At 35.5% G+C, this 18062-nt stretch overlaps 2 protein-coding genes across 2 annotated transcripts; one reads left to right on the forward strand and one right to left on the reverse strand.

The window, feature by feature from the left end:
- Positions 1 to 544: 544 nt before the first annotated feature.
- Positions 545 to 7035, forward strand: LOC117626677 (ABC1 family protein YPL109C, mitochondrial-like). Its single transcript, XM_034358479.1, has 5 exons — positions 545 to 944; positions 1752 to 3090; positions 3674 to 3943; positions 5185 to 5340; positions 6614 to 7035. The coding sequence occupies exons 1-5, from the start codon at positions 937 to 939 to the stop codon at positions 6731 to 6733; spliced, it is 1893 nt and encodes a 630-aa protein (XP_034214370.1). The 5' UTR covers positions 545 to 936; the 3' UTR covers positions 6734 to 7035.
- A 1241-nt stretch (positions 7036 to 8276) lies between these two features.
- Positions 8277 to 17230, reverse strand: LOC117626676 (ubiquitin carboxyl-terminal hydrolase 14). Its single transcript, XM_034358477.1, has 20 exons — positions 16963 to 17230; positions 15963 to 16134; positions 15094 to 15206; positions 14664 to 15000; positions 14309 to 14403; positions 13291 to 13424; positions 13151 to 13207; positions 12988 to 13065; positions 12598 to 12652; positions 12468 to 12509; positions 12297 to 12377; positions 11798 to 11996; positions 11658 to 11715; positions 11452 to 11574; positions 10300 to 10388; positions 10120 to 10209; positions 9491 to 9661; positions 9274 to 9389; positions 8973 to 9105; positions 8277 to 8819 (listed from the first exon to the last, which is right to left on the reverse strand). The coding sequence occupies exons 1-20, from the start codon at positions 17068 to 17070 to the stop codon at positions 8641 to 8643; spliced, it is 2430 nt and encodes an 809-aa protein (XP_034214368.1). The 5' UTR covers positions 17071 to 17230; the 3' UTR covers positions 8277 to 8640.
- Positions 17231 to 18062: the final 832 nt, after the last annotated feature.

An 18062-nucleotide genomic window follows, 5' to 3' on the forward strand; every position in this document is an offset into this window, starting at 1 on the left:
TTATATCCAACGACCCAAATTAAATCCAATAGTTAAAATAATATTATTTATTAATCTACATGAGATTCAATCTTAAAAATTGTTTGAGGTCTGTCTTAAAAAAAAAAATTATTTAAGTCCAGGCAATACACAAATAGTTGTATTTTGAAAGATGAAAATTTGAGTTTAGTCTATTTATAGTTAGAGATGGTGTAATGAAAGTGACTAAATCAAATACATATACGTTTTGCACCCGATAATTCGATATTAATAGGGGAGGTTTTTCCCTTTTTTGTTTTCTATAGTTTGATTCTTGAAATGTTAAGGGGAATGATGAGATATCCCCTAGCTCATGTGGGCATTCCGTTTATTAAATTGACCAAAAAATAAAGTCTGTCCTAAACTTGTTAACATATATATGTACTCAAGTGAAATTGGATTCAACCACATCCACAAAATTTGTAAAATCGTATGATGAAAAAAAAACACGTGTAAAATTATAGATTTTCTGTACGAGGTTAAAATTGTAGAACAAAAAGTTAAATTAATGAACGGATGGATCAAAGCCAAAATAAAAAGCCCTAAAAAAGAAAGGGAAAAAAACCAAGAAATAGACGGCGTTCATTCGAAGCTGAGAATCGCAGAGAACTCCGAACGCCCAAAATCCTAGCAGCACCTTCCGCTCACCACCACTCAAATCCCACCAGAGCGACCTTCCATTCAAATTCTTACCCAAATTAGACAACAAAAAAACCACAACCTTCCGAGCAGCCGGAAACTGACACGTGGCACAAGCACCACCATGCGCAGCCCGATCATCGCCGTTCCCGATGACAGATGGCCGAGGCATTCCAGACGCCGATGATGGTTTATACGCCGTCGTTTTGATAGAAATGCCTCCGAGTCTACTGCGCCACCTGCGTCTCCAAGAGTACGGCGATCACGAATCCAGTCACCATGTCCAGGTTGCTTTCCTGTAGAACCTTCTCGTCTGTTCTCCAAGTCTCCATCTTTGGTCTGTTTGAATATTGAATTCTTGCACTTTGTTTGGTAGCTGACAAAACTGAGGGAAAATAAAACAAATGGGAGTCACACCTTAACTAAATGATATCAATATGCTCTCCTATTAGCCTTTCGTTTATGCTGATTTTTGCTTTCTGGGTCCAATTAATATAATCTGCCAATTTTAATTTCTCATCAACTAAACAGAGAGGTTCACTGAGCTGAACTGAGTTTTTTATTTATCCAATTTGTCAATTGGTTGAACTTATGGATCTGTTATGGCTGAATTAATAATCTTTTCGCATTCAGAAATACACCGATTCACATTTCCTAGTATATAAATAGAGCCCAAATAAGCATCCTAGCATGGATCACAGGGCTATTCAAAACTTTTGGTTTCAAGGAAAATGATGGGTGAATAACACCTTATGCTTGCGGAAAGATAGACCAATAAAATTTATCATTCTATGAATCCAGGTGATCCTCATTTGGAATTCTGTATCTGCAACTTTTTGATTTTTGTTGATTTCCATGTTTTGGGTCTCCAGTGATGGGTGATCCTTACGCATGAGAGAGTGTTTTAAGAGTATAAATTTGTTTCATATGCTAATACTTTGAAATTTTATAATAGTAATGAACCAACCAATGTCTGCAAAATTTGCATGCTGGAGTAGTATCTTTGTTTTGTTTCCATCTTTTTGTTCTCTTTTCAGTTTACTAGCTTAGGTGGACTGTGTTATGGTATGGTGAAGAGATTTGGTGATATGCAGATTTTTGGCCTGCGGAAATGTAAGGAGGGGTGCAAGATCCCTTCTTCCAGTTCAGAAAACTGGTTACTTAGAAGTTGCAAGTAGCAGAGCATATTACACAGTTGAAGCTCCTTACACCCTATGCAGATTATTTCCATGGTATAAGAATTGTTTAAGAGGGCAGTCCCCATTTATGTTACAGAAAGCAAAAGATAAGTTATTACAGAGTAGTGGTTCTAGAAACTTATATTCCTTATCGCCAAAAAGGAGAGTTTCTCACCATGCCCAATTTGCTTGGAAAAAGCTTTCTCAGTTATGTTCCTATAGGGGCCCCGTTTTACCACCAATTGGTCAAATTGCGCGTGCAGTGAGCTTGGCTTTGACACGCTCAAATCTAGTAGCTCCTGGTGTTATTGCCTTCATAGTTGGAGAGTTTGCTCGGACACAAAGAACATTGGCAGAAGCAGAAGGCCTCCCAACAAAGGACACTCTATTTCTTCATGCCCAAGATGGACATGTTTATTTAACCTTATTTTTGTTTTCAATTCTGGAGTGTATTATCTTGTTTATAAGAGCAATATATCTAGTAGTTTTGTTCTCACCATGCATAGCTATGGCACCTTTTGCAAAGTCCCTTGGCATTCAGTTTAGGAAAATATGGCTTCGTGTTCTCCATCTTACACTGGAAAAAGCAGGCCCGGCATTTATAAAGTGGGGTCAATGGGCTGCTGCAAGACCAGATCTCTTCCCAAGAGATTTGTGTAGTGAACTTGCAAAACTTCACACTCAAGCTCCAGCACATAGTTTTAACTTCACCCAGAAAAGTATTGAGAAGGCATTTGGTCGCAAGCTGCCTGAGATATTTGAGAAATTTGATATGGAACCTGTGGCATCAGGAAGCGTTGCTCAAGTTCATCAAGCTATACTCAAATACAAATACCCAGGTCAGCAGATCAAGCCCATGGTCGTTGCTGTCAAGGTTAGACATCCAGGTGTTGGTGAAGCAATTAGAAGGGATTTTGTGATTATTAATTGCATAGCCAAAATTTCGAGGTTCATCCCTTATTTAAAGTCTTTGAGATTGGATGAAAGCATACAGCAATTTGCCGTTTACATGATGTCACAAGTTGATCTGTCAAGGGAAGCTGCACATTTGAATCGTTTTATCTACAATTTTCGAAGATGGAAGGATGTCTCATTTCCAAGGCCTCTATATCCCCTAGTGCACCCGTCTGTTTTAGTGGAAACTTATGAACGGGGCGAAAGTGTTATGCACTATGTTGATGAGCTTGAAGGAAATGAACCAATAAAGAATGCCCTTGCTCACATTGGGACGCATGCACTATTAAAGATGCTTCTGGTACAACTTAATATGTTGCAATTGTTATTAGTTTCTTTTTGTTGTAATCTTTTTAACTTGTGTTAGTTAATCCTTCATCTTGATATACTTGGTTTCTTTATGTTGTATCCTTAACAAGTCTTGAAAATGCAACTGTCCAATAACAATATCTGCATTAATTTCCTAGAACCCACGATCATAGGACATGAACTAGTTGAATGTTTGTGCAATCATACTCTAGAGAACAGGTATCAGAGGCTAGTGGAAATTTATATATGTAAACCTGTGAAGCAGGAATAAGATTTGTAATGTTTTCACTACATGCATGTATCAATCTGTTTGCAGCATGTATGCCTGTTTAAGAGCTGGTGAGGTAATGAATTTTCTATTTATAATAAAAGAGTGAAGCTAAAAGATTCTGTGAAAAAGTCATGTAAGTGATGTACAGTAGTACCAAGTATAATTCTTGTAAAAGAGTTAGGTAATTGTGATTGTTTGACGGTAGAAGCTAGTAATGCCTTGTGATGTGATGTTGAAGTAGCTTGAATTTGACAGTTCTTATCTTTTATTTTTATGCTAAGATATGAACTTTTTCTTTTGTCAGGTTGATAATTTTATTCATGCTGACATGCATCCTGGGAATATTCTTGTCAGAGTATCCCGTTGCAAGTCACCAAGTAAACAACTCTTTAGATTGAGGCCTCATGTTGTTTTCCTTGATGTGGGCATGACTGCTGAACTTTCTAAGAGAGATCAATTGAATTTAGTGGAATTCTTTAAGGCTGTAGCCCTTCGAGATGGTCGAACTGTTGCAGAGTGCACCCTTAGATTATCTGGACAACAAGACTGTCCAAACCCAAGGGCTTTCATTGAGGTAATGCATTCCTGCATAGCTTTTATGGTAGGAGGCAAAATGTTAATTCTTGTTATTGAAAATTTAAGGCTTTTAAAATTTTCACTTTTGCCACTTCGGTAAATAATTTCATACGTATCTACGTAAAAAAGAAAGATTCATAGCTTTTCTAATATATTAGTCATGAATTCTTTGCCACATTTTGATCCTCGTTTATCCAAAATATTTATTTAAACATTTCCAACAAATAATAGGATTACAACACATGTACCTGCCAAGGATTGAATTTCAAAAACTCACACTCCACTCTTAAGGGAGAGGAGATACTATTGGGCTTAAAGGCTGTTGGCCGTGTTTTAACTCTTCCAAATTACTTTATCTTCATAATTTTCATGAATATGAACTACTGGTTCAAGATATTTTCAAATATGTAAATTTGTCTTCACAATATCCTCGTTTAATCAAATATTGTTTGTGCATTTCAGCTTTTTTAACATGAATTTATTCCTGGTGCACCAATTATGACATAGTTATGAGTTTCTCTTGAAAATTAAATAGTTTATTAGAAAGGAACTTGTTGGATGTTAGGACCATAATGCTAAACTGCGGCACCCGGTAATGAAAAATGTTGGTTCCTGTACATAATAAGGGTGGTGGAATGTAATAATGATCTATGGGGGTTGCTAGTTTTCTTACGATTTTGGACATGTAAAGAAAATCTTGCACCTTTTACAGTTTGTAGAAAACAATTGAATGTTATTTGGCCCAAGCTTATTGTGAAGTTAAGTGTTTCAGTCGGCATAGTTAATATATTTCATATTTTATATCTTAAGAGCATGAAAAATGTGATGGATTTCTTGATCCTATGTGATGTTAATGCTGAATGAAGGTAATTCAAAAGTTATTGTTGGACAGTTTTTGTTTTGTTCTTTTGGGCTTGCCATGGCCATAAGTGGAATCATCGTTTATAATTCTTAGTATGTGTTATAAATTATTATGAATATGTTTGTCAAGGCGTTGTCCAAGCTTCAAATCGGACTCTGAGGCCTCAAACAAGACTGTGGCCTTGAATCTTGTATAAAAAGACGCAGACTTAAACATGTTCTTAGTACCTTGATTCTTGAAGTCCTCCCATTTTCTTTTAACTCCCAAATTGGGTATTTGTGCTTTATTTTTTTTATGTTTATATAGATTGAGATAGAACATAGTCACCCATTGTGGATATATATAGGAATAAGTTTATGAATACATTTCTTTAACAGGAAGTAGAAAGATCTTTCAAAATCTGGTACTCCCCAGACGGTGACATCATCCATGCTGCTGATTGCATGCATCAATTGCTTGAGAAAGTTCAGCGGCATAAAGTCCGAATTGATGGTAATGTTTGCACAGTGATGGTGACCACCTTGGTTCTTGAGGTATGGCCTTGCTTTCTTCCAACATCTGTATGAAAGTTAAACACCTTTACACATACTAAATCCAATAGCTTTACCCAATGAAACTTAGATTCTAATGAAGTTATTGAAGTTCTATGGAGAAAGAAGAGGCATGTCTGACCATGTTTTGCATGTTTAGGCTGTAATTTTATTTTATTGGGTCTGAAATTTTAGGCTGTAATATGTCACCAATGTTACATGAATGTCAATGAGTGAGTGAAAATGTACTTATTCGTTTAATTCTTTGGTTCTCAGTGTTGTCTTCTACCTTTCAATGTTTTTTGTTGCAATCATGTTAGTGCTCCATATAAGTAGAGTTAAGGAACTGCTGGTTTAACACCCCATTTTGCACATAAGCAGGTTTTTGTAAAATTTGCCGTAGCAAGCTGAGGTTTCTTTGTATCATTTTTGGAAAACCCTTCTTTGTTTTAAAATTAAGAAAACTGACAATGCCATGGAAATCTACATGGCAGCTTGTGATTTCTGAAAGTAATTTTTCATAAATTAAGTTTTGCAAGGAAACTCAAGGATGGTTCTGTCTCCAAATTTAGATAACATCCACCCATAAATCTCAATGTTTGCATCACCTTCTCATTCTCAGGAATGCAATTTTCAAAATACTGAAAAGGAAAGTAAATAGGATCCATATACTTATTAATAGTAGATTTACTTGGAGAATCGTTGTGTAGATCTTAATGAAGATCATAGCAAATTGCCTGAATTTTTTTAGAACATTTTCATTTTCTGACATTCTGTAAAACAAAAATTCTTGAAGTTGAAGATGGCTTTCACAGTCATGGTTCTACTTCAGCCTTTACTTCTGGGGAAAATTGTAACGATTATTTTTAGTATGAAAACCATGGACAAAATTTTGATCATCTGCCAACATATAAGATTGCTGATTATAATTCCTCCTCCATTGCCTCATTGGATAATTCAATGACGTGTGGTACTTACTAATCCTCTCGTTTGCTTCACTCATTTGTCTCAGTAGATAATACCTTACAGGAAGTTTTTTCTTGCTGGGCTTAGGCAAGCAAAAAGCGTTGCATATAGATTTGAATGACGCATTTTTGTAGCTCGATTGGTTCTTTATGGTCAACTTGTTTGTTTCTCTGAATCTCATTTCCTGCATTTCTATAGGGGTTAGTAGTTTTTTTATTTTATCTTATATTTTTTAGGAAGTGGCTCAGAGTTTATGGGGCTAATTTAAGTCAGATTTGGTTGTATTTAAATTTTCTTGTTCTTTCACTAGGGGTGGCAACGGAAGCTTGATCCAGGATATGATGTGATGCAAACTTTACAGACATTGCTTTTTAAGGCAGACTGGGCAGAATCCCTCTCTTACACCATTGAAGGACTCATGGCCCCATAAAAGGTGGCAACTTTTATTTATATTCTTTTTACTAAGCCCATAGAAAAAGGCAATACTATTTCATTTCCTCAGAAAATTTTTGACAACAGAAAAGAGAATGTACATATTATACACGAGAGAAATAATGGATTTTCTTCTATTCTCCTACATGTCTTTTTGGGTTCTGTTGCCCTGTAATTTTATGATTACTTCTTAGTGTATTCTTTTGGCCAAATTACACCCTTGGTCTTTGTAGTTTGACTAAATTTGTATTTAGGACCTGTGGTTCAATTTTTTTTTAATAAAATACCCTTGGTACTTAATTAGCATATATAATCTGTTCAATTTTCAATTTTCATCAATTTTAGTATTAGGAGGAACCTAGTGCGCATTGCGCGGAAGGTTATTTTGTCATTTTGCCATCATTTGATTCACTACCAATACGAGGGGAGGGGAGGGAAAAAGGGGAAAGGGGAAAGGGGAAAGGGGAAGTATAGATTTGAAGCCCAACTTTTGCCTTCTCTTTATTTGGTCTACATTGATCTTCTCTCTCTAGCAGCAGCAAGGCTTTCAACTTCATCAATCAAAACAAATACCAGATTATTTGTCCTATGCCATCTCTCGAATAGAGTGTGCATTAGTTTCAATCAATTGGCACCGGATTTCTAAGGTTCGAACCCTCATGACGCCTTAGAAATCCAATAGATAAAAGAAAAATGTTGTCCCATGTGACAAGGAAAGGTTTGACGCCTTTTTTTTTCCTTTTTCTGGTTACTAGACCCTTAAACCTTTTTCGGAAGAGCAACCAGATCAAATCTCAGCTTACCAGCATTTGCATGGCACTGGTTGCTGAGACATTCACGACTGATTATGCATTACGTAATGCTAGTTAAAGAAATGAAAATAAGAAGATACCGAAGCAAATTATTGCACAACGTTGCTTCCTTTTTGGAGGATGCTATTTTCCGGGCATTCAGGAATCCTGTTAAGAAAATTTAGGTCATGTTGCAGACGAGATTCTCGCTTTTAAATTTGCATTTCATTTCTGATATTATTTAAAGATGTTGCAATACAGAGTATTCAAATATGATCGGGTTTGCGGCAAAGTTCAAAGAACTCGCATCAAAGTTTGGTTTCAGGTTTTCAACATAAAATAACTTGTTTACATGGCCTCATTTAAAAATCTACTTTCGAAAAAATTGAATGATTTTGGATAGGTCAATAATCACTTCTATGGAGAATTACTTATCCATTTAATCATTTAAGTGAATAAAATAGGATATAAATCTCAATTATAATAGGATTAAATAAATAATATCCAAAATCTAACATAGTAAGGAACCAAAATTCTAGCTAAATAAGAACTCGCCAACAGTTTTAAGTAAATTTTATGGTGACTATATGAAGAAGCACATAGGAGGTGCTTCTCCTCATAAGTGATTCTAGCCTTTCCAGAATCACTTCCCATCCTACACCTCAACTCGGAAGGGAAAAACCCTTTTTTTCCTGAGTCCATAAAATAAGTCTACTTTAACAATGAACGGCACGAAGTCAAGAACAGTAATAATAGAAACATAAACTTTTATTGTCATTAGAAACAGATGGTCCTTGTGCAAATTATAGTTCATAATTTCTCTTCAGAAAGTACAAAGGTAGCATGAGAACTTCAATATGTTAAGAAGAAGAGAAATGAGTAAAGGTCAGCTAGATCTGAATGCGGCGCCTCAGCAAATGGCATGAATCCATGCAGCAAACTGAAAAATCATCGCTCCAACATATAACAAAAGGCTGAGGTTCAAAGCCACACTACACAAAACCAAGTGCATGTTGGCAGATTGCTGAGGCTCCACAAAATTATGCGCTGCCTCTTTTCTGACTTCAAACATCTTCGATCTCATCTTCCGATGGTGAAAACCACCCGGTGTCTTTCAACTGTTCAGTCTCTCAAAGAAATAAAGATATCCCATGTCCTTTGGGGTATTTACCGAAGCTCCAACCTTGTCATCATTGAAAATAACCCATCTACCATCTTTAAAGATATGTGCAACATAGTGACCACATTGAGTAGAGGTTCCAATGTGGCTCACAATTCCAATAAGTCTATATTCTGCATCGAGCAAGTGCCAACAGTTCAAACATTTAAAAAAACAAACGCACACACCCACATTAGCAGATGTGTTTCAATAACGTAACATATATGTATTACACAGAACACACACGTATGTATGTGTAAAGATAATTACAGGTGTGAGATACTTACTCCCTCCTCCATCAGGTAGTCCAGCATCAGCAGCAGTAGGTGCATTTTCTGATGTTGTCGCATCCATATCAGTTGAAACAGAAGCATCAGGATTGTTGAATATCCAATCCGTCGCTTTCTCAATGTCACCACCCTGCCAAAAAAAATTATATTAAAGGGTTTTTTAGTGATGATAATCATAACGATAACGATAATAATAACAATAATAATAAGAGGTTGCCAAAATCTTCTGTGGTTACAATAAATACTTAACACCACCTACCTACTCTTAAAATCAAAAGAAGCTAAGCAAAAATTTTACCGATGCTTTCAGTGCTGTCCGAGCAACGTCTTCTTGAAAACCAAAGGAAAGCAACATATCAACTTTTGATTGGTCAACCACATTTTGTCCCCCTTCAGAAATGGGAGCATCTATATCTGGAAAAGGAAGAGCAGATCAGCACAAGAGCTCATTCTTGCTAGCAAGATACTACTTTCTAAGAAACAAGTTTTATGCAAGACAGCACATATCGAATTACCTGGATCATCCATGTGAGAAAGTAGCCAATTCATTGCTTCTTCCAACCCGGTATTTGACGTATTAATGGCAGCTTTCTGGCAGTGTAGATGGCTAAACCCCATTGAAACAAGCTGTGAAACAATACTCTCATCGGCCACAGGCTTATTTGGTTCCTCCTCTTCCCCAGGAACTGAGCATAGTCAACACATAATCCAAAGAGAACCATGTAATTATTCACCAAATAATAGATAATATTGTATTAAAATTTTCGCAAGCACTACTCATATACCATGTAAGACCAAAACTGCAAAAGGAACCCTCTAATGATACTGACACATTTTTCTCCATTAGTTTAGTAAACATATGGTAAAGGAGCATAATGCAGTTAGATGGCACAAAAATATTTTCAACCTATAAGTTTGAATACTAGTTCATGACTATGAGACAACTTAGGTTGAAGTCAGCCTGCTTCATCGATTATCACAAAAGTTAGGGTGCCACTGAAACGCACTATAAATTGACTGAAAATTCCACACAAATATTCACTTGATGGAAAATCTAAGAACATATATGCACAATCGATAAGTTTCTGCAAATATCTAAATAAAACCAATAAGGGCTTGGAGAGAGAAAAATTGTAACACATACCACCCTCTGGTAACAACTCTTCACCAGGTTGGAGTCCCTTGCTGCGCATGTGACTAATATCTATGATATCAGGAACATCCACATAGACATCTGTACAGACAGATACAAAGAATAATGAGAAACCTACAAAACCTGAACATTATTAAAGCAGAAGAAATTTACAAAGCCCGGAGAACATACCAAGCTTTTTCGGCACCCAGCCAACCTCCATTACAAACTTCCGCATGTGCAACACCAGATAATCAGGGAATGAAGTTAAGCCTCCACTCCTGCAGTGTTTTTATAAAAAGGAAAGGGAAAAATAGTGTTTAACAATAGGAATCAAACTTCCAAGACATGCTTGGTTAACAGTTCAGATATCTTAAAACTATATAATAAAATAACATACTAGCTCCATAGTCAGATTTAACCAATTTTCCATCACAATAAATTAAAGGCTTATTATCACAAAACGTCCTTAAGGTTTACGAAACTATCAAATTGCATCTTTTTTTTGGTCATTCGTGGTCCTCAAGGTTAGTATGCATGATCACAAATGGTCCCTGCCGTTAGATTCCGTCAAAAACTCCGTTAGTTTGCTGATGTGGCATATATGTATATCACAAAACATCCTTGAGGTTCACACACCTGTCACAAATGGTCCTTATGAAAATTTTTAATTTTTTAAATTTAAAATTCGTAAAATTTTTATTTTCTATTTTAAATTTTATGAATTATAATTATTTTAAAATATATATTAAATTTTAAATACATGTGACACTATATTATTGTAGATGTTGGCTCCATATATATGCCACATCAACAAACTAATGAAGTTTTTTAAAAATAATTTAAAAATAAAAAAAACTAAAGGTTTGGGGTTCATAAATGGTCCTCAAGATTAAAATCCTTCTATAAATGATTTTTTTCATTTATAAATAATTTTAAAAAGAAAACCAAAATTTTATGAATTTTAAATAAAAAAAATTCATAGGGACCATTTGTGATAAGTGTGTAAACCTCAAGGATGTTTTGTGATATATATGTATGCCACGTCAGCAAACTAACAGAGTTTTTGACAGAACCTAACGGCAAGGACCATTTGTGATTGCACATACTAACCTTGAGGACCATAAGTGACACAAAAAAACATTAAGGATGCAATCTGATAGTTTCATAAACCTTAGGGACGTTTTGTGATAATAAGCCTAAATTAAATCCTGGTTTACTGTTGAAAACATCCAAGACACATGGCCTAGGTAACAAAACCCTGACTAGTTTGTGAATAACATGCCTGCCTTTGCTTGTGAGCTATTTAGTCATTTAACGCCAGCAAATAATCAGAAAACTTACTTCACTGCTGTTGTCTTGGCCTTCAAAGCAGTGCTGTAAAAGTCCTGTATCTCTTCTGGAGACGAAAAGCTTGCAAGGCATGCTTCTAGAGGAACCCTTGGACGTACAATTTCATCACTGGATCTGGTACAGCACAACATGCTCAGCACAAAGTCTACAGGGGTGATTACATGTGAAAACATGATATTGAAACCATATGAACTTACACTTCCTTGCCTTCCGAAATCTTTTCTGCCTTCAATTTCTGAAAGGTTTCAAGTTCCTCTGAATTTTCAAACAAAATGAATATAAGAATATCAACTTTTAGAAGACTGTTTTAGTATTAATAATGACCCAAGAAACTCACCTTTATTAGTAGCCGCGTGAAGGGGGATGTTCAAAGAAAGAATGTAGTCAAGCCTTCTATTGTACGCAACTTTCCCAGATGAACACACAATACGATCTTCAATACCAAACTTGAAACTCCTTGCAGGATCTGCTTCAGGTTTTCCAGCATGGGCTCGTTCGACTTGGTCAAGAAAATGTAGGAAGAATTCCAAGGCATCCTAAACACAGTTTGCTTTTTAAGTATGCACATTAAAGAGAAAACAACAATAATAACAGTAAAATTATATATGAGAGGATGACTAATGACTTTCCAGTAGCACAAAATTGTTGCACATGTTATCCCTCAATCAAAGAAGAAAACATAAAATTGAAAAGGATGCAGAAAAGAGAGACGAACAGGAAAAAAAAAATTAAAAGCACCATGGCACACCCACTCGATGGAAAAAAAAAAAAATTCAAAGAGCTCTGTCAAAAATTGTAAATTTTTTGTGATAGATCATAAAAAATCATGAATGTACCTGTTGTCTCATGGAAGAAAATTCAGGATGGCTGGCAGCAATAACTGCTTTAAACATACGAGGGGGTATCCCTTCCTGTTTCTAATAAATGTTGAAGGTGGACAATATAAAAGAATCAGAATAAGTCAAAGGGGGAAAACTCAGATGTGGATGTTTATCCAGAAAGCTTACAGATTTTGTTGTAGTAGCAGTAGCATTTGGATCATCTTTTCCCTGGATTAAAAATAAGAAAACTCAGCCAACCACTAAACAGGAGCAGAAACCATCAAAACAAAGAAATTGTTTTCTATGACAAGCATACCTCTGCTACAGGAATGGAATATTTACCAGATAGCAAACCATGCGCCAGCTTTGTTCTGTCATACAACACGAAGTGTCAAATACATATGACACGTATGAAAAACCCTCCTAAACCTGCTTTTCTATGACTCAATCTTTCTCAGAAATGAGAAGGAAAGGCTGAGGAAGAGAAGAGTAGCAGAAGGAAAACAGAGGAGATACACATGCAGTCACTTGCATTTAAACCAAAATGTACAAAATAAAGAGAACTTTTATTCATAAAAAGCAATTAATGTTGAACACAAGAATCACACCTTAGCTTTGTTATCGTGAATAGCAACACACAATTAACTACAACAGAGGACAGAAATGCATGTACTAAACCAACACTAAGAATCCAATAGATACTTACAACTGCATGTTAAGGTCTACAGTAGGATCAGCTGGAGCCTTCTCAAAAGCCAATTTCAAACTTTGATTCTTGTAGTATCTGATGAAATAAATGCTAACAAGGATAAACAACTCCTCTTCTTAATTAATTACTTTTTCATGAAAAATATATAATATAAACTAACCTGGAATAGAAAGAGTGTGTTGAGAACACAACTTGCATCGTAGCTGCCATATAGCAGCTGCAAGAAAACAAAATGGCAAATCAAGAGGACATTGAATAAATACAATTTCTTCAGCAGAACTCAACAGGTACCAAAGCTACCTGTTTCCCAGATTGACAAGTCCAGTGTAACCAGGTCCAAATATCGGTTCAACTTCTTGTCCACTTTCTTGAATTCGGTTCCAGTCAAAATTAGTATTCTGGTCAAGCTCTCTTTCAGCAGTTGTCATCTCGGTCTGGAAACAAGATGGCATTGTTATTCAATCAAATTCAACACAGATGTAATAACATATTAAAAGTACAGTAATCTAAACGCATAATATCCGGGCCAAATTGTTTGGAGTTTTAAAGCAATTTCATGGAAACAAAACACCAAACTTTCCAAAATATATATCAGAAGTCAGAGCTCTCTGGTTTTCATTAGAATTCTTCAAGATTGACCACAGGCTTTAACCAAATGGTAAAGAGCCTCCCTCTTTCCAAAATGGAAGAGGTGGAATAGGTGAAACAGGGAGTCAAACCCCTGTGAAGGAGAGTGCCGAACCTATACAGCACTGCAACCAAAAGAGAAAACTTCCAGACTTGTTCAAAGAGCAAAACTCCAGAGATCTTGTCAATTTTTATACTTATGATATGGCTTTGTGCATGCATACAATCATTACTGCAATTAAATCATTAGATTACTCACCTGCAACAGATTTCTTTATGTTAAAATATGAGAATTAGATCTTTTATATCTCCATGTGATATATATCATTTTGTACCAATCAAATTTTCACAGGTTCTGTTATCCCACTAGTTCATTATTATTGTCTTTAATTGGCGATTATTATTATTTTGTCTATGACTACAGCTAAAGATATCCCTAATTAACAAAAATTTCAAAAATTTCTCTCATATGAAATAGAAAGTTATTAAGAAATGCGTACAAAAATACATTACCACATGTTTTTGGGAAAAAAAGAACTAATATCCATTTGGCAATTGATATATGAGAATACCACGTAAATATAATTAAACCATCTGTATTAAGAACATAGCTTCAACACGTGTTGAGAATAGAGATGCCATGTCAAAAAAAAATACTAAACTGTAGGCCATAAACCCATTTATAGCTAACCTTCTGTAATGATGAGAAATCAATGCCAAAAAAAGCCAGATGTTGCGCTAAAAGTGGGTCCAAGACACTATCATCCTCTGGATAAGAGAAAACATCTGAGCTGCCACAATATGTTACCCATCATTAGAAATCCATACATTTAAGGCAAACTCACTAATTCCGAAGAATCAACTGCATTTAGAATGCTAAGCTATTAAATTATGTTTGCCAGGAGTTTTCAGGATGCCTAAGTGTTTTTAGTCCATGAGCATGCGTCACAGAAAATGAATAACTTTAATGTTCTCTTTAACACAAACACATGACTACAAATAGAATAAGGAATTGCAGATATTTATACAACACAAGGCACCATTACCTGCTCCTTCTAGATCCGCGGTAATTGTCCCCAGCTTTACAGCAAGAGGATAGCATGTCTCCTTATAGTGTTCAATGGCATGGTTGTTACCACCAGTACCATCCCAATTTTTTCTCCCACAAAGGATTGTTCCATCAGTTAGATTTAACCAAAGATTTTCTCTTTTATCACACTTGGAACATTTCCAGCCAGATGAAGGAACCACAATACCATTGTCAATCTGTTGCAAATTCATTGCATATGCGCTAGCTTGCTTCTTCTCAGCTGTCCATGCTGCAAGTTGCTCTTTCCTCTCAGCACCCTCAGCCAATAAAATGGCATCAACTGCCAACCTTACCTGCGGTCATAAATCGTAATCATTCCCTGAGATGCTTTCTTTTCTATTTTTTGCATCAAAATTATATAGAACAAATAGACAAGAAATGGGCACCTTCTCTGGCAACTCAACAGAAGGAAATGGAAGGGTTACATAATCAGGCAATAGGACTATACTGTGAGTTTCTTCATATTCAGGTTCATTGTTGTCAAATCCCCCATCAACACCTAGAAATCATATCATATAGATTAATTTTTGTTTCTATACAACAGAAAAGCTACTAACTAGTAGACAATAATATAAACATTGAGCTTTGTGCAGCAAGAACTAGGATATCTGTTCCTGCAATATCACGAATTTTGAGTAGTATTACCTTTACCAATATTACTTTGTACCAACCACATAAAACAATAGAGGCATAAACTGAAGCAAGAAGAAACAAGGGAAAGGTACCCAAAAGTTGCATCCTGCCTTGTTACCAAAATAAGTTTTACCAGAAATATTCTTGAGTCATATAGCTTGGAAAATTGGACTCAGAGCTACCATACTAGAAACTAGAGAGGGAGAGAGTGAGAGAGAAAGAGCAATTCTTTAAATATCTAAAAGATTCGACCATTATTTGTAAGTACAAATTTATTTGCAATGATTCCTAACCAATAGGCATTATTTTTGGATATTAACAAAGAAAGCGGGAATTTCTTATTTTATGGGTACATTATACGCCATGCACTCCTTTTTTAGTGAGAAGTGAGCAGTTTCAAAAACTCCTAACCTAATCCTGGATGATTATACAAATTGTTGCTTCCGCTGTGGTCTAAATACTAGCATATCATGATATTTCACCAACTAATTACTTCCATACGAAAAGCACATATGCAGCATTGATAATGGAACCTTCAAATAGCACAAACTACATAATTACATCATCTAAACTCAGCAATATCCATCATCACACAGGAATAGATCATCTAAATCAAACTTACCTAGAGCCATGAGCGTTGGTTTCTTCAAAGGCCTATCTTCGGGAACCAACACCTTTGTTTGCTTTATATGCAAATAAACTGGATTTCCAGTCTTGTTATAATTCCAGCCCACACACTCCTTCCCAAAAGCGAGAAATGTGTTCATGTCAACAAACAAGCCACCTTCTGATCTCTGAAACTCATCATGGGAACACCATCACAGAAAACAAATGTAAGAAGTACATAAACGGAGAACTTTTTGACATTTACAAGTCAACAAAAAGTGAAACCTTCTTAGCACTTATAACTTGAAAGAAGAAAGGAAAAGAATTCAATCATGATAATGCGAAACTACAAAACTAGGAGGAGATAAACAAAGCACAAAACTCCTAAAACCAAAATAAAATCATTTTGTAAGAAACCCGTAACTGAAACCCTAAGAATAAGTTTCATAGTAGGTTCTATTTATTTTCCCTTGGACACATACAGAAAACTTTACCAACTCTACTTTTTTCAGACAATCATGACCAAAATAAAAAATAAAAAAAATCGAAATTGCACCAACAAAATACAAGGAAAAAAGAAAATTGAAATAAACACAATTGATAAGCCATATGAATTATCAAAATGCAGTTAAAATTGAAGTAGCAGTTGGGCGGCAAAATACTTGAATGCAAAAACACTAGCTATTGAGAAATCCAAGGAAAAGAAAAATTAAGAAAATGGGCAATATAGTGAGCTAATCCTAAATTAGTTGTAGCAGCTTCTTGTTGTTTCCTATACTTCGTCAGCAGCCAAACGGAACACAAGCAAACAGAATCAGCAACAACAACATTAGAAATAAGTATACTGATCCTCTGTTTGGCCGGCAAGAAAGCTCAAGAAAACACAAAAAGAAAAGCGAACGAATTGAAAAGTATCAAAGCTTCAAGTAGTGAAAGTGAGTGTCAGAGTAAATTCGATTGTTCTCACAGTTCATCGGAAACAAACCGAAAACAAAAAAATGGAGGGAAGAGGTTACCGGAGTGTCGAAAGATATGCAGCATTCTTGCTTGTAGATGCGGTTGGTGGGCTCCGGGATCCGAACCCGGGAGAGATTGGATCGGAGCAAGTCCATGGGGTTTAACATCGCTCTCTGCAAAGAAGAGCCTTTTGGTATGGCGAAATGAGATAGGAAGACAGACTGTAGAGAGAGAGGGTTTTAGAATAATATGGGGGAAGAGAGAGAGAATAAGTTCCTTGCCCTAAGCTGGTGCAAAGTCTTTCAATTGAGTCTTTGAGAGAGATAAAGGAGAAATATTTTGTATGTTTGTATAACACTGAATAAGTGTTTTGTGCATTTGAAATTGAGTTTTTATCAAAAATAGCCAAAATTTACCTCATGCTTTCATAAATGTCAGTTTTTATAAAAACTTTCAAAAATAGCCAAAAACTCACTTAAAAATACTCAAAACTAAAACCCACAAAAACCTGAAAAAACAAAACATGAAACCTGTAATCTATGTTTTCATTTGATTTTAAACATAAAAACTCCCCTATGTTAGTATCTGTTGTCTCTGTCATTGGGCTTGAAGCTTTGGTATTATTTGTTGTCGTCAGTCATGTTGATGCTATCACCATTGGAGGCTACGCACAACCCTTTGTCAGCCATATATGGACTTCAAAGTTGCTAATTAGATTCTGATATGAACTTTAACATTGCGGAGATGAATCAATAACTCTATGAATGCCTTGTTAAATATATAATACAAATATATGGCTTATTAGAGATAATTAAGTAATTAGATAATGGAGATGAAGGAGATCATAGAACAAAAGCTTTGCTTCAACTCAATGTTGGGTGGATGCAGTACTCGGACTAGCTAGGAATCAAGTCATATTCATGGTTCAACTCCTTCAATGATATAACATGGGATCAAACCTTTGTGTTTTATATATGTTTAAAATCAAATAGAAAACAAAGATTGCATTTTTTTTTTTTTTAGGTTTTTACTTATGAGGGTGTTTGAGTAATTTTAGGTGAGTTTTTTTGATAAAAACTCTTTGAAATTCTAGTCCTCACCATCTTGAGAATTTTCAATAGGCTTTGGGAGGTTTATACAATTGGGTAGAGAAAGGGGA

The sequence above is a fragment of the Prunus dulcis genome, chromosome 4, assembly GCF_902201215.1.
Source record: "Prunus dulcis chromosome 4, ALMONDv2, whole genome shotgun sequence".
Lineage (NCBI taxonomy): Eukaryota > Viridiplantae > Streptophyta > Magnoliopsida > Rosales > Rosaceae > Prunus > Prunus dulcis.